We start from the raw sequence: 26024 nt of genomic DNA on the forward strand, positions 1-26024 counted from the left end.
TTGAAGGACAATATTGTGCATCGCCGAAACAAAAAATAATCTAGGTAGATTTTTATGACTGGGGTAAAAAAAGTGGGGTGGGAAACATGACATTTAAGAAACTATGTCAGAAAACATATTAATAGATGACAAACCTGGAATTTTTTCCTGCAGCTAAAACAATTTCTCGTAATCTAATTTAACATAAAACAAAATACTTACCGGACAACCCGGTTATTGGAATACACGAACATCTCCTGTGAACGAACCTCCAGCCCTGAGCGCAACATTTGATTTCCCAAGTTTTCGGACCCGACCGTTCCAGATAGTCCCTCCCGGCATTGTTTCCCATGGGCTGCTTGTTCGGACAGAAAATGGAAGCGTACAGGGTAACTATGGGCAACATTTGGGCCACTGTCATCGTGCCGGTGTTATGTGATAATCCGCACTAATAATTCCATGTTAAAAATGGCGCTGAGTTTGGATTTGCGACTGTCAACACCAACGCGAGCCCATGCTGGTCTATCTGGACTGGACTTGTTTCCTCACACACCGTTACGACGCAAATGAGGGTTTTTGGCACTCGTGCGCTATAAAGTAATCTGTCATCCGATCTGTCCGCCGCTTTGGCGATGACAAGTGACATTGCTAATACACAATACAACGGTTTTATTCGCGTAACTTCCCGGACGTGGGATAAAGCGGATGTCGGTAACTTTCGAGTTCCTCTTGGGGTAGAATGGAAAAAAAGTATATTGGATTCTTTGAATATCGGAACACCCTGCGTAGATTTGTTAGTACTGACTCCTATATCGAAAAAAAATATATCATTTGAAAAAAAACCAACAAAATGAAAATAGTTGCTTACAGGTGATCAATTTCTTGACAAAAAGTCCATCTAGTTATTATTTCCGTTGAAACAGGCATATAGTGAGCAATTCACTTCGATTACATACGAAGCACTAATGTGATTCATTTACATGTACTTACACTGGCGTTCCTAATTAATTTCATTAACACAGACGTCAGTTACATATTCGCCTTGTATATTTCATTTCGTTAACATAGGCGTTCGTAAAGTAATTATTTCAATTAACATAGGCACCCATAAAGTACATATAATTCATTGCAATAAGAAAGGCGTCCGTAATTTAATTGGGTTTGCAAATTATTTTGATCTGTTTTGAATTTAGGGCCCAAACCAATTATTTCATAAATCTTGAACTTCCTTTTCCGAAAACTGTTTCTTCGATCAGAAAATTTGACCTTTCCTCTCACTACTCATTCATTTATTTTTAGCTGAATGAAAGCATTCGTTGTTTTGTTATTATGAGAGATTTCTTTTCGAATAAAGGCGGAAGGCATTATAATAAATTGATTGTAAAACATTAGAGAACATGTTGTGCATAACACGACAAAGCCGATGATGAAATACTGCATACCGGGACAATTTTGCACAGTCAGACTTTCGCCCTTCGCTTGTAAAATCTTACATCGCCCAGCATTACAAATGTGATTTCGTCTTTCAGATTTAATTACTATATAAATAATGTTGTTGACCAATGCTAGCTGTAATGGTGAATGTGCCCTCATTTCAGAGGGCGAAAAAGTCGAGAATAAAACTGCAGCGAAAATTTCTCGATATACAGTACACTGTAACTGCATATTAAATTGGTAGGAATAAGTGTGTTCCTGGTTAACGATATAATTGATAAGAATAAGTGTGTTCCTGGTTAACGATATAATTGGTAACAGTAAGTGTGTTCCTGGTTAACGATATAATTGGTAAGAATAAGTGTGTTCCTGGTTAACGATATAATTGGTATGAATAAGTGTGTTCCCGGTAAACGATATAATTGGTAAGAATAAGTGTGTTCCTGATTAACGATATAATTGGCAAGAATAAGTGTGTTCCTGGTTAACGATATAATGGTGAAGGCAATATTTTACAGCAGACTCTAAGCAGTCCAAAGAGAACAATATTTACCCTTGTACTGGCGCTCTTGCTTTTATTTTAATGTGTGACTTGGTGATTGACGACCACGTCGATCATTTATAAAGACCATGTAGTTAAAATAAACGACACTTAATACTCTTCTAAATCAGCGGATTGCCTTGATGCTGAGACGATTTTGATCTTTCTGTCGTGATCATTCCCTTTCTTGATAGTGACATCCCTGTTCCCAACATACGGTGTTAAAATGTCGCAAAGGGTTATGCATTGAGAGCTGTTTCTGAATATGATGATTTCCGATATAGGTGTCGAATGCTGACAAACAGGTTTTATGGTCGCCGTCATTGTTTCATTGGTAAATGTCTTAATTCATTAAGCGATATGAAGGTCTATGGTTTTATCATTATTATCACAATTGTGGTTTCGTTGCCAATACCCCGGTTCTCGCTTGGAGGACGTAGTTTAGATAGGATTTATCTAGCGGTTGTCGTAGTGAAGCAGAGAAAATCGTTACTATATTTTGAATGTAAAATACCCAATGGGGACAGTCTCATCTTCGCTAGCCAATTGTTCGCTTCTTATACACTCCACTTACCCTTGTCGGATATAGCCGTGTTTTCATAATTCCCTCCACTGCCACCTAGCGGATATACCAAGTTATCGCTCTTCTCCCAAAACACTTTTAACCAATCAAAATGACCGTTAGATACACACTCCATCGGCGTCTTGACATAAGCACATGTATGTCGAGGCGGAGTATAAATGACAGAGCAATATGGAAACAATCCAAAGGCAGCACACATATTTTCCCAGGTCATCATTTATATGTGACACGTAGTCAAGGATTTCCACCAACTGATTTAACACTCCAGAGGTTTCCCCAAAGATCGTGCATGCGCTTATTGGGGCGAAAAGACGACACAACGAGAATTAAGGTTTGTTAATTGTCGTCCTTTCGGGGCGACACAGCGAGAATTAAGGTTTGTTAATTGTCGTCCTTTCGGGGCGAAAAGACGACACAACTTGAATTAAGATTTTCGAAACAACGAAATGGTACATATCAGCCACCGTACAAAACACTCTGGCATAAACGACAACGTGCTTCCGTACAGGGCGTCGCCATTACTGTTTTCCTTCGTCAACAGCGCTATATGTAAGACGCGATTTCATTGGATCGAGCGAATGGCACCGCAGGAAAATTAAAAGGCTCTGTGAACACGGCTATATCCGCCAAGGATAAGTGGAGTGTATACGAAGCGAACACTTGTTTAGCGAAGATGGGACAGTCCGGGATTCGAACCCTGTACTTCACATTGTTATACCATCGCTGAAACCGAATAAGCTACATGTGTACCTGGCAACGGAGATGTTGGAGCCAAATGTGCTACAGTTATATCCAAACGGAAGTAAAGTGGAGGTTGTTGTGTGTAAGAAACACGGCAGTGCAGTGGGACAGGGATCCTTAATTCAAACGCGGCAGTGCAGTGGGGCAGGGATCCATAATTCAAACGCGGCAATGCAGTGGGACAGGGAGCCTTAATTCAAACGCGGCACTGCAGTGGGACAGGGCTCCTTAATTCAAACGCGGCAGTGCAGTGGGACAGGGATCCTTAATTCAAATGCGGTATATGCTTCTTTCTTTCAGTTCCAAAATAAGATTATCAAATACTCTCGCTTAAGTAAAGGTTTAGCTGATATAGTAATGGGTGTGTGGTCAGTATATTTGACCGATCGACACACAAATAACAACTAGGCCTAGTTAATCATATTAGAGGGAGATTTTTTCTTGATAGCTTAGTGATAATTGTTTTTGTTTTTTATTTATTCATCTTGCCTTGATCAGACAAAGAAAATTAAAAACTTAAATATAACTAAAGGATTGATTATATTCATTTAAAACTAACTTTACGCATAAATATCGTAGATTTGTTAATATATTGACATTTTTAAGGCTTACATTGCTGGTTTATGTAACGTGCTGGCTTGCTCGGGCAGGATGGGAAAACGGAAGTCCCAACACAGTGGGACGACATAGTTAGGGGTAAATTGAGGAACAATTATCAATTGTTTATATTATACATCTATATTTCACACCTACATATATGCATTTGTACTTGTGTCTATGGTCGATATGCATATGTGACAGAGTAAAGAAATATTTAGAAACAATTGATTGTTTATCAAATAAGTCCAAAATCGAAGCGACGGATTTCTTTCTTTCTTGATTTATTGCTTTTGCAATGTTTCTTCTTTTTCTTCGTCCGCCAACATGCTAATGAATCTTCACTCAATTAATGATAATAAATTCTTCAGCAAAATGGTTTTGGAAATTTCCTCAGAGGCTACATGCCAAACATTTAAGAAAATTCACCCGATAATTGATATATATGAGTAGATAAGCAGAAAGAATCTCTCTTTCCGAATGTTCATCTAACATGGCCGCCGCATCCTCTGCTGTTAGCTGTTGGTACGACGTTAAACAATTTAAAATCAAACCAAACTCCTTTTCAGCCGAATGGTCTTCGCCATAAGGAAGAGAGAAAGGACCCTATAGATCAGGTGAAATAAGAACCACAACTTCTTGTCGGCATTTCTGCAAGTTTTCAAGGTTTTTAAGACATTATCTTTGGCCTTTGAGTACACTTTTTCTTATGCTTTTTCTCAATATCTGATTATACGATCTGGTGTTGGATTTCCCAAACATTTATTTTCAGTTGGATTGAAGATAGAGATCGCGATTAGGCTATTATCGCTATTCCTGGCGTTAATATCCAACACGTTTTCTACCCCAAACCCCTCCAAATATTCATTTCGACGACAAAAGTATACGTCAAGCTGAAAGTCGAAATGCATCAAAGATGTTTCCTAACTTCCTTCGGCTTCGGATTAAATTCTCTTATTGCATCAAAATAAGATTCCTGTATTTTTGAAATGTTCAATACTCATTCTAGACAATACCTAAATATAAAACAATCTAAAATTTGGCTGGTTGTATATTTGTAAATATTAAACACTGGTGGCTGTCTCTTTCCTATAAAATGAAGAGATAATTATTGTATGTCAGTTTGTTTATATCAAAGTTGTAAAATATGGAAAATATCGTAAAGTTTCATATGTACATGTAACAGGACAAACTCATGGTAGAGATTATAAAATTTTATTAAAAAATCTCATTATATCGACTTATTACATTGTACGTGACAAACTATATGACAACTTCAAAATCGGAATAATGCAAGTGAAGTGCTTAATTACTACAGAAATCAGGAATGTATATACATTTTTCACATAAATGGATTATACAAATAATGTTAATTGTATTAAATGGAGTGTTGGCGAGTATAAAAGAACACAAAAACTTAAAAATACATTGTAAAAGTGATATATCTAAATATCAAATGTCAAATCCTTGTAGTCAGCTCATTATAACCGTTATTCTCTGAGCCCGATTTAAATTCTTCAATATCCTCTTTTGGTAAACCGGAAGCGGAAACAGTGGACTGCTGACGTGATATTGGTCCTTTATATCCCTCACTTAGGGTCACGCTAGGCCGCGGCTGAAATGGCAGGGCTGACCGACACGCTCTATAAGTGCCCACTGACCCCAGAGCTTGGACTATCAAGTTTGCAAGAGTGCGCAAACGATCCCTGAAAGTACAAACAAGTTCTTTCACGTACAAAAATCTGACGATAGAGGAAACCGCTGACAATAACTGCAGTAATGGATTATCTCAAGTGACGGTCACCAACTCTGTTATAAATTTTTATATTCGCTTTTTACAAGTAAATATTATGACTTTTTGACAAATGACAACATCCTTAATCAACCTGTTTATCTTAAGAAAACAACACCCTATCACAAAATAAATCATAAATAGGTGTTTATGACAGCTGTTATAAGTAGCGCAAGTGATTATAATTTGTTTTGTTAACCACCTGTGGCTACTCTTGTGATTTCCTATCCAGCAGTTTTTATATTTATTATATACGCCTACATTTAGTGTTTGTGTATTCGTAGTTTCAATATGGTTTTTTTCCAAACAAAAAAAGGAAAAGTATATTTGAACTACCTCATGTGAGTAGCGGCCTATACGCTGGTACACAAGTGAGTCTACCAAATTTCTAAAGTATAAAACAAAAAACACTTCTTGTTGTACCTCCTTCTTCCCCCAATTCTGAACAGGGGCTAGCTTCGCTTCATTTCAGATGATTTTAGTCTAAATTTAGAATGAATCCTTACCGGGAACGCTTAACATTTAACAGTTTAATGACTTTTTAAACTGAAAGCAGAACATATTCAAAAGAAAATAATTTGAAACAAAATCTGTATACTTTTACCGAATGTTTTAAACACGGCCTCTTCCGCTAAGTCTTTCCAACGTTGAATTAGTTTCTTGGTGCACTTAAATAATAGACGAAACTAACAATAATACAAGTGCAATGCATCTAGTGTGTTTTATGGTGAATATATAACTAAATGTCACTTAACAATATAATAACAAAGATGTTATTCTCGCAAACTGTTCCCAGTGCAGAGACCTGTTTACAAACAGCCATCAAACTGTTCCCAGTGCAGAGACCTGTTTACAAACAAACATCAAACAGTTCCCAGTGCAGAGACCTGTTTACAAACAAACATCAAACAGTTCCCAGTGCAGAGACCTGTTTACAAACAAACATCAAACTGTTCCCAGTGCAGAGACCTGTTTACAAACAAACATCAAACTGTTCCCAGTGCAGAGACCTGTTTACAAACAAACATCAAACTGTTCCCAGTGCAGAGACCTGTTTACAAACAAACATCAAACTGTTCCCAGTGCAGAGACCTGTTTACAAACAAACATCAAACTGTTCCCAGTGCAGAGACCTGTTTACAAACAAACATCAAACTGTTCCCAGTGCAGAGACCTGTTTACAAACAAACATCAAACTGTTCCCAGTGCAGAGACCTGTTTACAAACAAACATCAAACTGTTCCCAGTGCAGAGACCTGTTTACAAACAAACATCAAACTGTTCCCAGTGCAGAGACCTGTTTACAAACAAACATCAAACTGTTCCCAGTGCAGAGACCTGTTTACAAACAAACATCAAACTGTTCCCAGTGCAGAGACCTGTTTACAAACAAACATCAAACTGTTCCCAGTGCAGAGACCTGTTTACAAACAAACATCAAACTGTTCCCAGTGCAGAGACCTGTTTACAAACAAACATCAAACTGTTCCCAGTGCAGAGACCTGTTTACAAACAAACATCAAACTGTTCCCAGTGCAGAGACCTGTTTACAAACAAACATCAAACTGTTCCCAGTGCAGAGACCTGTTTACAAACAAACATCAAACTGTTCCCAGTGCAGAGACCTGTTTACAAACAAACATCAAACTGTTCCCAGTGCAGAGACCTGTTTACAAACAAACATCAAACTGTTCCCAGTGCAGAGACCTGTTTACAAACAAACATCAAACTGTTCCCAGTGCAGAGACCTGTTTACAAACAAACATCAAACTGTTCCCAGTGCAGAGACCTGTTTACAAACAAACATCAAACTGTTCCCAGTGCAGAGACCTGTTTACAAACAAACATCAAACTGTTCCCAGTGCAGAGACCTGTTTACAAACAAACATCAAACTGTTCCCAGTGCAGAGACCTGTTTACAAACAAACATCAAACTGTTCCCAGTGCAGAGACCTGTTTACAAACAAACATCAAACTGTTCCCAGTGCAGAGACCTGTTTACAAACAAACATCAAACTGTTCCCAGTGCAGAGACCTGTTTACAAACAAACATCAAACTGTTCCCAGTGCAGAGACCTGTTTACAAACAAACATCAAACTGTTCCCAGTGCAGAGACCTGTTTACAAACAAACATCAAACTGTTCCCAGTGCAGAGACCTGTTTACAAACAAACATCAAACTGTTCCCAGTGCAGAGACCTGTTTACAAACAAACATCAAACTGTTCCCAGTGCAGAGACCTGTTTACAAACAAACATCAAACTGTTCCCAGTGCAGAGACCTGTTTACAAACAAACATCAAACTGTTCCCAGTGCAGAGACCTGTTTACAAACAAACATCAAACTGTTCCCAGTGCAGAGACCTGTTTACAAACAAACATCAAACTGTTCCCAGTGCAGAGACCTGTTTACAAACAAACATCAAACTGTTCCCAGTGCAGAGACCTGTTTACAAACAAACATCAAACTGTTCCCAGTGCAGAGACCTGTTTACAAACAAACATCAAACTGTTCCCAGTGCAGAGACCTGTTTACAAACAAACATCAAACTGTTCCCAGTGCAGAGACCTGTTTACAAACAAACATCAAACTGTTCCCAGTGCAGAGACCTGTTTACAAACAAACATCAAACTGTTCCCAGTGCAGAGACCTGTTTACAAACAAACATCAAACTGTTCCCAGTGCAGAGACCTGTTTACAAACAAACATCAAACTGTTCCCAGTGCAGAGACCTGTTTACAAACAAACATCAAACTGTTCCCAGTGCAGAGACCTGTTTACAAACAAACATCAAACTGTTCCCAGTGCAGAGACCTGTTTACAAACAAACATCAAACTGTTCCCAGTGCAGAGACCTGTTTACAAACAAACATCAAACTGTTCCCAGTGCAGAGACCTGTTTACAAACAAACATCAAACTGTTCCCAGTGCAGAGACCTGTTTACAAACAAACATCAAACTGTTCCCAGTGCAGAGACCTGTTTACAAACAAACATCAAACTGTTCCCAGTGCAGAGACCTGTTTACAAACAAACATCAAACTGTTCCCAGTGCAGAGACCTGTTTACAAACAAACATCAAACTGTTCCCAGTGCAGAGACCTGTTTACAAACAAACATCAAACTGTTCCCAGTGCAGAGACCTGTTTACAAACAAACATCAAACTGTTCCCAGTGCAGAGACCTGTTTACAAACAAACATCAAACTGTTCCCAGTGCAGAGACCTGTTTACATACAAACATCAAACTGTTCCCAGTGCAGAGACCTGTTTACAAACAAACATCAAACTGTTCCCAGTGCAGAGACCTGTTTACAAACAAACATCAAACTGTTCCCAGTGCAGAGACCTGTTTACAAACAAACATCAAACTGTTCCCAGTGCAGAGACCTGTTTACAAACAAACATCAAACTGTTCCCAGTGCAGAGACCTGTTTACAAACAAACATCAAACTGTTCCCAGTGCAGAGACCTGTTTACAAACAAACATCAAACTGTTCCCAGTGCAGAGACCTGTTTACAAACAAACATCAAACTGTTCCCAGTGCAGAGACCTGTTTACAAACAAACATCAAACTGTTCCCAGTGCAGAGACCTGTTTACAAACAAACATCAAACTGTTCCCAGTGCAGAGACCTGTTTACAAACAAACATCAAACTGTTCCCAGTGCAGAGACCTGTTTACAAACAAACATCAAACTGTTCCCAGTGCAGAGACCTGTTTACAAACAAACAGCAAAGTGTTCCCAGTGCAGAGACCTGTTTACAAACAAACAGCAAACTGTTCCCAGTGCAGAGACCTGTTTACAAACAAACAGCAAACTGTTCCCCGTGCAGAGACCTGTTTACAAACAAACATCAAACTGTTCCCAGTGCAGAGACCTGTTTACAAACAAACATCAAACTGTTCCAAGTGCAGAGACCTTTTTGCAAACAAACATCAAACTGTTCCCGGTGCAGAGACCTGTTTACAAACAAACAGCAAATTGTTCCCAGTGCAGAGACCTGTTTACAAACAAACATCAAGCCGTTCTGTATACCGTCGTACTAATTTTAAGCGTTTAATCCGCTCTTCTATGAATCTGACCAATTTTACAAGTGATTATATAATTACCTAGTTCAATAAGATATCGAATTTAAAAATACTATGTCCGTCAATATAATATCTAGATATAAAATTCCTTTTATAAAGTAAAATTTGACGGCCGTTACAATTAAGAATAAAAATGGTATTCAACTCATATTTCATAGAGTTAACACAGATAACAGATTCTATTTTCTCTTTAGGTATATTTTTCTACCAATTCGTAGTCTTACAGCAATGATTCTAGATTAATGGTATTAATAAGATAGTCTTTGAGTTAGATTTAGTAGGAGCTTTTTCAACAGTAGGTCATGGTTATAAATTGTGTTATCATCCCTTTCGGGGAGTTGAAAACATCGCTGTCTGTATGTTTAACATATTGGCATATGGAAACAAACTTACATTTGCTGAATAACAGCACGAATTTGATTGATTATTTTCAAAAGGACGTTATTGCTTTCTTAATAAATATATATGAAATTAAAAAAGTTATATTGCGGGAATTAAGTAATGTCCATCGTGCATAACTAAACGCTATGTAAAACCATTGAGTAGCAAACACCTGCTAAATATTTAATTGGATTAATTACCAATGCGCTACAGGTCATGCACCGTATGTCATTGTACATGTATATAGCTTGTATTCATCACCCGTGCATGTACATTGTACTCTACCTTTGTGGTGATACAATACGGCCATGTACTTCCTTTCAAGGTATTGTCCAAGATTAATTATATCTAAGGACCACGGTACTAGTACCAAATACTGTAGCTTTACACTGGAAACCGATTTCACAGGCATGACCTCAGCTTTGATAAATCATTTATGAAAAGGAAACCATACCATTTGGGACTTTTACAATTCACAATTTTACTCGTCATTTACATTGTAATAAATAACCATTGAACAACAAGAAGTTCGTGAATTGTTTTTGTCGAAGAAATCATTGTTATGAAGCGAGCTTCAGTCCCTGAATATGTTACCTAGACTAGCCTCCGTCTCTAGAATATCGACTTATTCAGAAAAGAAAATTAACTCTAATACTTTTAAACACGTGTCTGCCCCTAGACTAGGGGGGATAAGCTAGTAGTAACATGTGGTTGAGAAATTCTTTATAAGAAGTTAGGGGCTGGTAGCCAGTCTACATGTTACAATGCTAACACAAATACACTTATTTTTTTAAATAGGTCACATTCCTTCAGTAGAACATCACGCTATACATCACAATTTGTAATAGAAAAATGACTAGGTGATTTCTTAATTAGATAAGGTGAAACGTTTGTTTATTTTCTGACAGATTTTTTTTTTTATTGAATGTTTGATATGTTTTTTACTAGAAATTTTCCTGTCTACAGTACATGAACGATGGGTCTGTTTTTATCTCTGATAGATCACAAAAATCGGAAGTACTAGTCTAAAAAATTACTCGACCTGCTCCGCAGTGAAGAAATCCTGTACATCGATGTTCCAATCGACTTAGCAGACATCGCGGCCTAGGTTATGTATGAAATAATTATGATGAATGGCTTCCAGGGATACGATATGGGATTACGAAAAAGACGAAACAATAATATTCTAAGTGAGACTGTTACCAAAAACAGTTCGTAAGTGAATATTTTCTGTGAGGGGCACAATTTATATATCAACAACAACAACAACAACAACAACAACGATGTATTCGTTTTGCTGAGCAGGGTAAGTCGGACATAGCTTTTGTATTAATTCTCAAAATAATTTCGTCAGTTTTATCACAGAACAAAATAATATCTTAAAAGGTGGATTTCATTGATGATTTACATGTAACTCTACAAATGATCAACACTCTCAAATTTTATATTCGCTTTGGAGCATGTCTTAATTTCATTAAAATATCTTGTCTATCAAATATGTGAAATGATTTTTTTTTAATCATGAATATATTCTCTTTGATCCTATTGCTTGAAACAAAAATAATTATGTTTGAAAAAAAAAATGTTCAAATATTTCATGCGCAATTAAAGAAGAATGCGTAACCGATGTTATCACATTCATATATTATATAAATCGATTTTATCTTATCAAAGAACCCGATGTCTACAAACTGAGCAATAATGTTATGTAATGGACATATCTGCCTGTTTAATGATAGACACAATACATTTGTTTTTGTTCGTTCTGTTCCCAATCTGTGGAAACAGTGGTTCACTTCTTGTGTGAGTGTCCCCTATGAAGTGATTTGCAAATTAATCTGTTTTACCAAATAGGACAATCCTGTGAAAATTTCTATGATTCTTATAGTGTCGGCAAATTTAACCTCCTGATAGTTAATTCCGATATATGTTAGGAAAGACTGTATTTTTGATGTTCGGCAGGCGGAGAAAATATTATCTCTTTCTACATATTAGTGTTTGCATCCTCTGGTATTTTAAACATATCGAACCGAGTCTCTTAATGTTGGAATAATTGTGTGAGTTTTATATGATGTATGTATTAAACTTGTATATTTGTATTGCAATGTATTGTGAATTAAGTGTTGTTTTGTACGACTAAAGTAAAACTGCCTTTAAGTGTCCCGTATGTCAGTAATGGCTGGGTGTTAATAGGGTTTTACCTGAACTTGTGAAATGTTTCTATGGTATGTATGTATTAACGTGTGACATTCAAATAAAATATGTTATTGTTTGATATTGTTAACTGGTTAAAACAAAGCGATCTGAGACTGTCTCTATACTTACAGAAGCCATTCAAGTGTAAACAACAGCGTGGCGGTCTCCGCCGGTAAACCCAGTGCGGTCATTAGGATGATGACAGTCACCAGACTGGCCCCGGTCACGGAGGGGATGGCCAGGGACGAACATGTGGTCAGAACGCTGTGAATAAAATTAATCATTACGACTTCAATTAAACCAACCTTAAGGATCCCCACGCCACTGCCAAAAGTAATAATTATGCATTGGAAACTATTTCTTTCGACTCGCATGACAATAGTACAATAGCGTTCATAAATCATTTAAAAAAGAAAGCCATGAATTTTCGAAAACAACAAATTAAGATGATATAATAAACACACCGTATATACGAAGAAAAAAACACATTGAGCTCGCTAGAATTGTGCTTGCAGTGGGTCAGGGATCCTTAGGCAAAGGCACCATATTGCTTACAACATATACATTGTATATTATATTTCCATCGGTAAGGTAAACTCGGTAGTTTTCTATTTCATCACCATGACATAAAAAATATATAAAATAGTTATCATCTATACAGGGGTCATGATTAGCTCCATATATTATTTCTGCATTAGATCTTGGGGGTGGGGATGTCATATCAGAGTTTAGAGACGTAATTAACAAATAACATTTGTATAGCATGAAACATTCGTGAATATGTTTTCACGGTTTGTGTATAAACAATTTTATTAAACAAACGTTTAAGGTCTACAGGTGCATCTATACTCATCTAAGGTTCATTTTGTCCAATATCCTCTTTCGGGTTCAATTTCTATAAATTGCATTATGTGTGAACATGTCGTATTGGACATCAGGCCATGCTTATTTAGTCGTTTCAAAACAAAACTACATGTATATTGGATAGGGGGGACAACTCCAATGTCAAATAAGGTTATGTTTTGGTAATTGTGTATCATGTACTAAGTAATGGGTACACGTAACAGGTTTCACGCAATCCTATATATATACTTTCCAGTGAAATATAGGATATTTGCATTAAAAACAAGGTAATCTTTTCACACTTAGCCGTATTCGGGGTGCAGTTTTAAGACCAAAAAAAGCAAATAATTGACATTGTCAACTGTGAGTGCACTTATGCCTCGATGTTTCCTTACTGTACCGACAAAATACATCACTCCCTGTCTGATTATTTGTTTATCCATTTACAGATTCAGAATATTTTGGGGTTTTTTGGTGAATAACATTGATCATCCACTCGTGGACTGATTTGTTGAATATCCATCAAATATTTACCCATTCGTGAAAAATAACGAAATATTCGACCACTCGTTAAAAAAAAAAAAAAAAAATCGCCCACTCGTGAAAAATATAAAAAATATTCACTTACTCGTGAACGATATCAAAATGTTCGCCAATTCGTGAAAAATATATAAAAAAAAAATATACACCCACTCGTGAAAAAATATTAAAATATCCACCCTCTCGTGAAATGTAATTGGCTATTCAACAAAAAAAAATGAGAATATTCTTTGAATACATTATTAAGCCGACAAGAACATTTCTGTCGTGATGGGCGTGGACCTATAGCAAGTAAATGTACCAGAGAAGGATATGACGGTGAGTTTTAGATTGTGGTGGATTGACGTTAGTTTGATATACTTACATAACAAGGATAACTTTGCTTGCATCGGTTTCAATTTCTGTAAGTTGCATTAGAAATATACACGTCGCTGCAATATACACGCTGCTTCCACAGCGCCCCAGTGTGGCCGACAGCGGTACTACAAATCTGGTTACTCTTCTGTCGATTCTATTGGTGTCTTCAAGAGCCTTGAGCGATTCGGGTATGGATATTGCTCTGTAAACAGAACAGAAAAAACTTCACTGAACAATACATTTTCAATTTCAACACTAAAGGCAATTTATATATTTATCAGAACAGATATCTGCATCACGAATATGGTATTTGGCGATGTTTGTGTCCACAATATAATTTCACTCATAATGCTATGATTAAATACATAATGTAGCGTTATCAAAAATACATGTGCTTGGTAATCACGTTTGCACCATGCAATGGATAAAGGTCCGTCCGATATATCTTAAAATGCGCTGATTTGGTAACTTTTCTTACTTTCATGAGTACATAAACTTACCATTGCACAGTTTTAAACTACTTTCTACAAGTGCAATATCACATGTGTTCTTTCGTTCATCTTTCAAAGAGCCCTTCTTTTGAAATATTTTCTTTTTTTAGGATGAATTCCAGTCGCTCTAGATCTATATATAGAAATATGGAGTTCAGTGTGTGTAGGTGTCTGTATAGGCAAGAAAGTGGCCACATGAACTTGTTAAATCTGGAACGTACGAGCTTGAGGTGGCAAATCCAATCATGAGAACGTTGACGACACTGAACAGGAAACGGAAGGGCTGCTTTCTGGTGAGCAGACTGTACGCTATGGGAACCAGTACAACGCTGCAAATGAAGAGAGACGCGATCACCGTTGCCGAGTACACCCCAAGCCGTCGAAAGTCCTCCTGAATGTTGTCCGTGCTTGCTATCGTTTTAGCAATTAGACTTGCTACACCGAAAGGTGTCGTTCTACAAGATAAGTAAGTATTTTGCTATATTAATTTTTGAAAAGTCCTACTTTGAAAGGAAACGTTGGCTATAGGAGCATTTTATTAAATTGTTCTTCATACCAGTGACATTGACGTATACGTGTAACAATATAAAACGTTTATGCAGAAAACATGATTTGTTTTCAACATATACTTTCTTTTTAATCGTCAAATAGTCACTTCAGAATGACAGTGTGTTGGTGCTAGATCTGAAAATGCTTCTTTTGTCAGGCACTAAATAAGGTTTTGTCATAAAAATTATAGCTTGTCAATATTTAAATCATACATGTATGTAGGTGGAAAAACTAACAGTTATTAAAAACAAACTCTTTGCACTGACCGTATGATCCATTTGAGTATCTGCATGATGACGTCAGTAGCGGAAGTGAAGAAAGCGCCGAACGGCATGCCTGCCTCTCGCACCGCCCCTGTCGCCACACCGAACAACGAACTTGCTATTATGAGCCCTTTAAATGCAAAATACATGTGTATTAATTGATTAATATTGACATTACCTTAGAAGCAAACTTTTACTGCAAAATACTATTAATTGAGTATGAACTTACTACATTTCAGGACTTTTTGTAATTTTGTTTAAGAACAATGGATGTCCAAAAATGAGCGTACCAAGTATATTGGAGGATCCGGCGGAGCCGATATATTTTCCGCTGATCTCTTTAAACTCTCGCGAGATGATCGTTCCGTTCATTGTCATGTTTTTTAGAACTGTCTCAATATTATACTTCGTCTGAGTCTGAAATTTAAAAAAATAAAATTTTAAAAATGTTGTTTTTTTAAACAATGAGGAAACAATGGAATTATGAAACAAAAATGATAAATATACATTATGTATAATCTGCAGTTGGTTCTTTTGTCATTCAAGTAATCTTTGAGAATATTTGCAGAGGATGACGTAATACCAAAACGACAAAATTATATACCTATAATCCATTAAATACATTTGTGAGTATTTTTAGTATGATTACATCATATTACCAACTAAAAGGCCATACTTTGAATGCCAAAGCACTGAATGTTAATATTTAATTTTATTATAGTTTAGTAAAGGTTTGGTAAAATCCAGGATTCATAATTGGTATTAAAATATCCTGAAGTCCTCGGAATTACCTGTTGAAATGTGGCTTGTATCAAGTTGCTGGGGATCAGATTCCTAAAACAGAGGTCAAACATTGATAAAAATATTGACCAATGATAAAACACTTGAACACTAACCGCAGACATATAGATTAAGTAGTTCACTTTATTTGTATTAAAAACGCCTTGTGCGTAGAATACTTGCAATATCACAACTGAAATGTGTGATAAGGTTTTTGGGACAATGCATTCGACTTATAAACTGTGATGAGGACAGATAAGATTGCTTATAACAATTGTTGATAAATATCTAATGTATTTTTACATAAACAGTCTATATCTCTATATAAGGCTGTATATTTCTACTTCATCATATGTATGTATGCACTGTTTATATTTTAAGGTGAGGGTTTTTATATGCTTTTCATGTTGCCAAATTCCTTTTGTATGTAAAACGTATACAGTAAAATATTCTGAAATAAAAATGAAATGTGACGAGGACACTATTTAAATTTGATGCACCGAAACAGGTACTTATTCTATTCAAGATTTTCAAGATTTTTTTATTACGCTCTGACACACAAAGTGTGTAACAAGAGGTCAAACAAAATAACATCAATCAAAATAAAACATGACAGAGAGAGTAGATTACACATGTATTCAGAAGTATCGAGCACGCAGCGTAAAAACATGAATTACCTTCGCCGTTTTGTTAAGAAAACACATTCATTAAAAACAAATCCTGCTATGTTGAGGTTTATGTGGTATAATCCTCAATAAATCTTGTGACGAATTGTATGCAATGCTGTTAATATCACATTTGTCTCGAGTCCCGTTTAATGAGTATATGAACACTCAGTCCGATTTTCGCATGGTATTTAATCCTGGGCCTGTACACCTAAGCGTATATTCATGAAAAGTGCACATTGGTACAAATGTCGAAATGATGAAAACATTACAAATGAATAACGTTTCCAACGTGGTGGAAATTTAAGCACAAACATTTTAAATAAAGCAAAAATCTATAACAATGTAAATATCAGAGTTTATCTGAATATTGTTAACGACAAATGACAAAATTAATGCATTTTTATGCAAAAATAAAATAAATACATGCATGTCGTAACTTCGATTGATCAGTTGATTAAAATGTCAATCTTGAAGCTTACAATAATGGTCCCTTTGTATTGTTTTCACTATTCTGTATTCAGTAATACAACAATCGCATTAAAACGATGTTATTTAGAGGATGCATATGGTTATGTTCCACAGTGTACGAGCCACGTGACATACCTAAAATTGCACGTGACCCTAGAGGCCGGCGATGTGTATCGACTACGTGATAGTGCATGAAATATGTTCAAAATGGTGAAATGAAAACGCGGAGTAAATTGTTGTGTATTTAACAAGGTTTATTAATGAAACACAATATCGGCAGTGAGGCGTTGCTTTTGTTTTGTATTCATTACAACGTTTAACAATATAAAATATAATTTGATGTACTTTGTCATTTAATTGGAATCTTTTACACAAAAAAACTAAATGAAAACTATCTATAACGGGACTACTTCCAGTACTTATTTGGTAACGTATTCATACGCCAACTGGAATGTTTATGGAAAACTATATATCAAACACTATCAGTAAAAGGTGTATTTAGTCAAGTTAAGAAACAATGTAAATATGCAATAGATTGCCAACAATTAAATTAGACACATACCTCAACAGATCTGCAAATATATCCTGTGTTTCCATGGTGACTGATTCTAGCTTCTTACCCGATTCCGAGTTTGACACGCCGACACCTTTGAAAAGAAACGCGTTTTGAAATAATATAATATTGTAATCCTCTTTACTTCCACACAAGGGGCAAAACCGGGATATTTATAAAAAGAAAAGAGGAAATGAAAATGTTCATTGATATCATATACGGACGTACATTGTATGACTCGTAGTTTCAATTTGTATCCATATTTTGAATAATAATAAGAATATTTCGAGGTTTTTATGTACCGCTTTATCACAATCTGGGTCCTTAGTCGTCTGAAAGCGGTTCACAAATTGCTGTCATTTCGGCGCTCACAGCTAGCTTTCAACAATTTCACTGCCCAACCACGTACTCATTTACAGCTGAGTAGACTGGAACAAGTGGAGTTTAGTATCTTGTTCAAGGATACAATACAGTGCCGTGACGTGACTCGAACCCGCAACCCTTAGATCATGAACCCAGGGTCCTATCACTAGACTCCATGCCTCCTTTCAACAAATATTTGCAATACCTTCTGCTAGCCTGATCCATGGTTATCAGTCGAAATAGCTTTAGCATCAGTCATATAATGACTGTTTGTTGTGTCTCATCAAACTTAAACATGAGTTAACGTGTTCGAACTAATTATCCCCGACAAGTAAAATTGCAGAAAAACTCCTTTAACCCGCCATTCCCTTCCTCTACGAGCAATATTGTTGATTTTTTTTTTTTTTGCAGTTCGATATCCGTTTCTGGAAATGTACTGTACCTGGTCTGATAATAACAGCCATGATGCAGCCAATCAGAGCCCCGAGAAAGTTTGTGAAAACGAGGTAGGCAATAGACACCATGCTTATCTTCCCGTTCGACTTAGGGTCCAATGTGGCCGTTCCTGAAAGAAAATTGTACATGGATTTATTTGGGGAAATGAAATGTTGTGCTAGACAACTTGCTCACCACGTGGGTTTCTCTGGGTACTCCGGTTTCCTCCCACATTAAGACCCCGACGTGCTTACATCCGGGCAAACAAGAGCAATTAAGATCAGTTGTAGTAAATTGGTTCATAGTTGTTGTAAAATAAATATCGTTTATATTATAACCTATCGAGAAAATACATTCATGTTTACGGGATATTGTGTAGCTTATACGTATATACAGTACCTATACAGTTTAGGTGTTTGTTTTGGGGGACCACGGTGGCCAAGTGGTTAAGACGTCTGATATTTTGCTATTACTAGCCCTCCACTACTGGGTCGCGGGTTCGATACCTTCGTGGGGCAGTCGCCAGGTATCAAACATTCCTGCGATTCGTAGTAGTAGCGGGAATAAGTTGTCTCGTGCGGCATGAGCAGCAGAAGGCTGTCACGTGTACTCGGGTACACGGGTGGTAGATGTTGTCAGCTTGGTCATTTCTAGTCGCCTACTCGGAAAGTACGGTTCATTCTCAACTGTTTTTGACGTACGGCCGTTTTTATAGCTATGGAAGGAGACCATTTAGGCTCTGACATTCAGGACTCCATTTCTATTAAAGTGAATGAGGCTGTGGCTAGTTCGCTGAACCAAATACCGCGCATTTGGTCATGCTCATTTCTAGTAAGCTTGACGCCTTCGAGTCTAGGATATCGACTTAATCTGAGACGCAGATGGTAAAGCTACAGCAAAATATCACCAACGTCGCGGACCCCCACAAATTCACTAAAAAGAGTTGCGAGGACCAATATAAGTTCAATGCCGAGATACAGGCGAAGTTCAACAAGGTCGGTCAAGCTGCGGAGTTAGGTCCTGGGGCCGTCGCCACTAAAGTCTCCGAAGGTATTGCTTTAGTAAGTTAGTTAAGTTGGCTGATTCCTTGGAGGCCAGATGGAAAGCGGTTGTCGAGTTCGCAGCGAACCCTATAGCCTCAGATTCTGAGGATAAGAAGCTAACAAGAAAATCAAGACGACGAAGTTCAAGTCAGCGAGAGGGCGGGGTCGACACGCTCCGTATCAACGGTACGGTGGCCCTGCGACGACGCAGGTCATGCAAAGCACAGATTCCGGCCATGGAGCGACATGGAGGGGCTAGCGACCTAGTCTCTGTTACAACTGTGATAAACCCGGACATTGGCGTCTTGAGTGTCCCGGAGTGTCCGAAGGGGCGTCGGCTCTTAATGGCGGCAAGATAAGTACATTTTGTTTTACTAAGCATGATAGGTTCAAAGGTACCTTATTAGGCGTGGATACGCCACAGTTATGTTGTAACACGGGTAAATCTAGCACAGGCAAGTCTGAAAATTGCAATATCGGACATAACGACACTATTAACGTCGTTGAGCAAGCTAACAATGCGGTTCCTGTTTCCAGGTCGCCAGTAGGGCGGTTGAAAACCCGGACGGAATACTGGCGTGAACAGGGCACGCTTGATGCCGTTCTATCTGTAGTGGCTGACGGGTATACAATTCTTTTTCGCGAAGTTCCAGTCGAGGTAATTTTGTCAAACAACAAATCAGCACGTGATAATCCTAGTTTTGATGGATCAGAAATAAGAAAGCTTCTAGATCTGGGGTGTGTTTCTGAGATAACAACGGCGTATGTGCATGTAGCAAACCCAATCACCGTTGCTTATAACAGGGAAGGTAAGCCCCGCCTGGTTTTGGACTGTCGACACATAACACTCATTTTCTTAGGTTTAAATTTAAATACGAGGATGTCAAGACAGCGCGTAGTTTATTTACCGAGGGTGATTTTTTGTTTACGATTGACTTGAAGTCTGCCTATCACCACGTGGAGATATTTCCAATGCATCGGAAATGTCTGGGGTTTAGTTGGTAGACTCGCGGCACATCAAAGTATTACGTATATAATGTGTTACCTTTCGGCATAGCAACGGCTGGGTATGTGTTTACCAAGGTGCTTCGCGAGGTTTTCAAGCATGTGCGATCTGCGGGGCTGAAGTTAGTAATGTATTTGGACGATGGGATTGGTGGCGACGAGACCGAACGCGGAGCCAACGAGGCAAGTATGTACGTACATTGTACAAGGCGTATTTGATCAGTACGGGTTTTTAATAACCGATGACAAGTGTCAATGGGAGGCTTCACAGCGAGTCACGTGGTTACGGATCACTGATCATCTGAGCAGGTGCACTTGTTGTGATGATTGGTGCGTTCAACAATGGGTGGTAGACTTATGAGAAAACGCATGGGGCCCCATGTTGTTGATAGATTTGCTACCGACTACAACACATAATACGCGCAATTCAATTCCAGATGGTGATGTGCAGGTACCGAGGCTATCGACGCATTCACAGCTCACAGGGCAGTGACAGGGGGTTACTAATTGGTTAGTGACCCCTCCTAGGTTAGTTTGCGAGGTTATCCATAAAACGAAGGTGGACAACTCGCGTGGAACTCTGATTGTTCCAAGTTGGAAATCATCTCCTTTTTGGCTGATGTTATGTACAAAAGAGCTTTAAAAATTCCACAGATTTGTAAAAGATTATCGCGTTTGAGGACGCAGGAATGTCACATTCAGCGGTAGAGCGAATAACGGGTGTTTTGCGAAGTCATTGTTGAACTTCGATATGCTTGTATTACGTGTTGATTTTAGCGCATAGTCATCTTTTTTTGTTGGTTTATGTTTTAAACATGCTTAGTATAAGACTCTGCTATGCGTGATGCAGTTCTTGCTTCAGGAGAACAGGAGGGAACGTCCCTTTATGATTGTTCGGAGGGTATGGCATCTAGGCTGTTATGCAGCAGAGCGGATGCCACCAACAGGAAACATCATGGGTGTTTTCGGAGATGGGAGGAGTTCATTGTCTCCCATGGTTTCCAAGCATTACCTGCGTGTCTCGTGTACGTAGCTCTTTATCTTAACCATTTACTGTGCATTAGATATTCATATTCTACTGTGTCGGCAGGTGTTTACACCATTAATAGGGCGAACAATGTACATGGACATAGGGATCCGACGACGAATTCGTTCTTGACGAATCTATTGGAAGTGTCCAAGCGTTTGGCGAAGAGGCCCGTGTTTAAAAAGGAGTCAGTGACTATCGACAATTTGGTGGACTTGTGTGACATTTATAAAACGTCTGTAATTTTGCTAGTTATTAGGGATTTTACTATTATTTTGGTGTGTTTTTCAGGTTTTCTGCGGTTCAGCGAGCTAAGCAACTTGCGGCGTTCTGATTTAAAGAGCAAGCAAGGGACAGACGTCAGCTTGTCAACACGCGATGTAAGTTAGGTATTTGGAGTTGGCAGTTATCGATTTACAGTCCTACGATTGTTTATTCAAACAAGTGTACATATCTGGCGAGGTTTGCAGTTTGATACACAAATCAAAGCCTATGAGTTTTACGTGTGCACGCGAAGCGGTTTTAAAAAAGGTTAAAGTTGGTTACAGATTGTAACGTGGGCTTGCATTCCCTTAGGTCGGGCGGTGCCACCGCAGCAGCGAATAGTGGGGTCAATGATAGGTGTTTTAAGAGGCACGTAAATGGAAGAGCGATTTTAGCAAGGATGGCTACGTCAAGGATTCCATAGATAAGAGGTTAGCGGTAACAAAGAAATTAGGCTTGTAGTGTTCATGCTTCCAGAACGCCGTAGGTTTTTGTTTGAAGTTTAATGGGTTATTGTTTTTTCTTTCGACTTTTGTAAATATAGTAATATTGGGAGTTTTTCGTTTTATTTTGATAAATTGCGATATTAAGATATTTGCGTTGTGTTGTTTTATGCTAGTCGCTCGGTGGAGCGAGACTCAAGCATTCCCGCGGTTCGTAGTAGAAGCGGGAATCATTTGTCTCGTGCGGCACGAGCAGCAGAAAGCTGCCAAGTGTATTCGGGTACACGGGTGGTTGATGTTGTCAGCGTGTTCATTTCTAGTAGCCTACTCGGGACGTACGGTTCATTCTAAACTTAAGGATGTATAGGTATTTTCTTATTGGGTTCAGTAGGTTTGTTAAAAAAGCAAAAAGAAGACAGCGGTCCAACTGTCACCTCAGAGAAATCGGACTTGCTGGAAAAAAATATTTTTCCCGCCTTTGGATACAGGTTTCCGGGTGCTATCTCCGGTTTTCCCTGGCGTGCAGGTTGATTTCGATGATCGAGGTATATCTTTATGTTCGTTTCAACATCAGACTGCGGCCTACATGTTTTTCACGTCGTTGACGACAAGCCGTTAATTATCGACATATTAACGAGAGTTTATTGGTATATATATTTATTTCGATTGCATTTATTTTTTTGTCATGGATTATGTGTAAAAGTTGTGCATGTACATGCACTGATTAAACGCCCACCGCCATACGTCCTTTCGGTGAACTAGGGGCAAAATATATATAATGTGTTGTTTTATGCCAGTCGCCCAGTGGAGCGAGACCATGTACTGGCCGTAGGTCGTGGATTTTTCTCGGGGAACTCCGGCTTTCCTCCACCATCAAAACCTGGCACGTCCTTAAATGACCTTAGCTGTTAATAGGACGTAAAACACAAACAAACCAAAACAAACCATGTGTTTGTGTTATCGTGCTCAAACGGGAAAAATAGAACGTTATCATGACCGGTTACTCTGTCAGTGAAGATGGCAGTATAACCCAGAAATCGGGAAATGATCATGTAATGTTATCAACATTAGCACATTGCATTAAGTTTTAAAAAATATGATAAATATATATATTGAAACGAAAAATAAACGCAACTTCAAATTGCAGGTTTATAAAAAATAATGTAATGTTATCAACATAAGCACATTGCATTAAGTTTTAAAAAATATGATTAATATATATACTGAAACGAAAAATAAACGCAACTTCAAATTGCAGGTTTATAAAAAATAATCTTTTCAGCATTATGTCTTAATTTCAGATAAAGTAGTTAATATTGAATATTGATGTAACCTCCTATCAATTTTCGGGGATTTTTAACAAAAGATCATGATTAATAGTACCCTTCGTAAATCAAAGTTGAAATGACAGCAGTTTTGAAACCGTGCCCTAATATCGTGTGTCTCTTCCTCGAACAGCTATAGCACCTCTAATTCTTCATTGCATCGAGTTCATGAGGACATTGACTTTCCGTACTGGAATATTTTTTCTATTCTTGGACGAGTGCGTTGGCTAACTGGGTGATGGTATTCATGGGGTTACGGCGTTTCTAACTCTTCTGTCTAGTTCAGCGCACAAATGCTTGATGTTGGAACAATCGGGGATGTATGGAGGCAAATCTATAGGAACGATATTCTTTATCGCAAGAAAATCCCTACAGACTCGTGCGACGTGTGGTCTCGTGTCACCTTACTGCAAGGTTAGATTATGTTGCCAAACAAACGGCACGACCGGGACCTAAAGATCTCGACCCAATAGCGTGCGGCCGTTATATTCCCATTGACGATAACCAAAGGTGTCACTCCCTACCTTACCACCATAACCGAACCACCCCTAATTCGGTCATGCTCAAAAACACATGCAGGTACACGGTCGATGGCCATCTGCTCGAAATAACGTTAATCGAGACTCATCTGTGAAGACTATGGACTTCCAATCCCTCATCGGAAAACGTTTAGGCACATCTACCGTAAACCATTGCATACGACGCTCTCGACTTTGCAGTATTAGTTGTGAACCAACGTACTCTCGCCATGCAAGCAAGTTAGTCTCACTCAGTCTACTTATCACTGTTTGGGGACGCATCCGATTACCAATCGTATTCCTTGTCGTTTCAGCAGCCGTTAACCTCCTATTACGAAGGTGGGCCAGTCTAAAAACTCAGTATTGATGTCGCCTCATTACGCGTGGACGTCCTGATCGCGGTCGGTTTTCGACTTTCCTGGGACGCTCATATGTCAAACCCATCGACTTTTAGTTGATTTGTGAACTCTGAAGTGTCGAGCGACCTGTAATTGCGTGCTCCCTCCCATACGCATCGCGATAGCGCGTCCTCTATCACCTTAGGATAGCAGTAGTATAATTGTAAAAGGACTTTTTTCTTGCAATGGCACATCGTTCACATTTTGTTTATTTATCCTCTGATGTATTTCTTCACTTGTTTACTATTCTTAACTTCGAAATCTCAACAAAACATGGATGATAAAATAAACTAATTTAGTAAGCACACGTTAACGTATGTCTAAAAAGCTGATTGTGAACATGATTGAAGGGAATTTAAATATAATATAGGCAGGTGTGTCACAGGAGGGATACAGGTATACTATTTCTTGACATTTCATTATAGGAATATAAAGGAAAGGGTTAAACTTCCTCAGATAACTAGGCTGCCACGTATTAAGTCTTCGTGTCGGGTCAGACGACGCGTCACCCCTACATCAACATTTACATTTCAAAGCAACCTAACACATTGCTCAAAGTTTTACTATATCTGATCTCGGGCAGATCTTACGTAACACATTTTGATAGCTCATAAATGTATTCCGTTTTCCTGGTGTCAGGTAGTTGCGTAACATAAAGCCACAAATCTAACTTCCCAAGGTTAATGTTAAATTAACCAAAGCATGGTTAGCCTATGAACGTATTCCTCTTTTAGGAAAGTAAACTTAACAACTTAACTTAGTATCCAAAGAGCAGACGACAAATATTGAATAAACCTTCACATGAAATAGGTATATCTTTATTAAAACATAACAATTATAAATATATGTAAATGAAAAGTACATCTTTAAAAGAAAAAAGACATTTTTGAATGGAATTGGGATATTGATGGAGCCTGAAGTTGGTTCCTAGTTCCTAGTAACGTTTAACATAAACGGAACTAGGAACCAGACCCTAGTAACGTTTATAAAGATAAACGGAACTAGGAACCAGACCCTAGTAACGTTTAACATAAACGGAACTAGGAACCAGACCCTAGTAACGTTTAACCTAGTAACGTTTAACATAAACGGAACTAGGAACCAGACCCTAGTAACGTTTAACATAAACGGAACTAGGAACCAGACCCTAGTAACGTTTAACATAAACGGAACTAGGAACCAGACCCTAGTTCCGTTTAAGATAAACGGAACTAGGAACCAGACCCTAGTAACGTTCAACATAAACGGAACTAGGAACCAGACCCTAGTAACGCTTAAGATAAACGGAACTAGGAGCCAGACCCTAGTAACGTTTAACATAAACGGAACTAGGAACCAGACCCTAGTAACGTTTAA

At 38.1% G+C, this 26024-nt stretch overlaps 2 protein-coding genes across 2 annotated transcripts in view; both read right to left on the reverse strand.

Moving 5' to 3' along the window:
- LOC110450071 overlaps positions 1 to 530 on the reverse strand; it is a 28145-nt gene extending 27615 nt beyond the window's left edge. The window contains exon 1 of the mRNA XM_021497315.1: positions 202 to 530. Coding sequence (XP_021352990.1) covers positions 202 to 400 — 199 coding nt within the window. The 5' untranslated portion in view covers positions 401 to 530. The remainder of the gene's footprint in view (positions 1 to 201) is intronic.
- Positions 531 to 4937: 4407 nt separating this feature from the next.
- Positions 4938 to 26024, reverse strand: part of LOC110450079 (putative sodium-dependent excitatory amino acid transporter glt-3) — a 36931-nt gene continuing 15844 nt past the window's right edge. The window contains exons 3-11 of the mRNA XM_021497327.1: positions 18653 to 18775; positions 17857 to 17941; positions 16170 to 16212; positions 15669 to 15795; positions 15382 to 15508; positions 14788 to 15021; positions 14083 to 14277; positions 12465 to 12599; positions 4938 to 5581 (exon numbers count right to left, since the gene is read on the reverse strand). Of these exons, the coding sequence (XP_021353002.1) occupies positions 5335 to 5581; positions 12465 to 12599; positions 14083 to 14277; positions 14788 to 15021; positions 15382 to 15508; positions 15669 to 15795; positions 16170 to 16212; positions 17857 to 17941; positions 18653 to 18775 (1316 nt within the window). The 3' untranslated portion in view covers positions 4938 to 5334. The remainder of the gene's footprint in view (positions 5582 to 12464; positions 12600 to 14082; positions 14278 to 14787; positions 15022 to 15381; positions 15509 to 15668; positions 15796 to 16169; positions 16213 to 17856; positions 17942 to 18652; positions 18776 to 26024) is intronic.

This window comes from Mizuhopecten yessoensis, unplaced genomic scaffold (assembly GCF_002113885.1).
Source record: "Mizuhopecten yessoensis strain PY_sf001 unplaced genomic scaffold, ASM211388v2 scaffold4947, whole genome shotgun sequence".
Taxonomy (NCBI): Eukaryota; Metazoa; Mollusca; class Bivalvia; order Pectinida; family Pectinidae; genus Mizuhopecten; species Mizuhopecten yessoensis.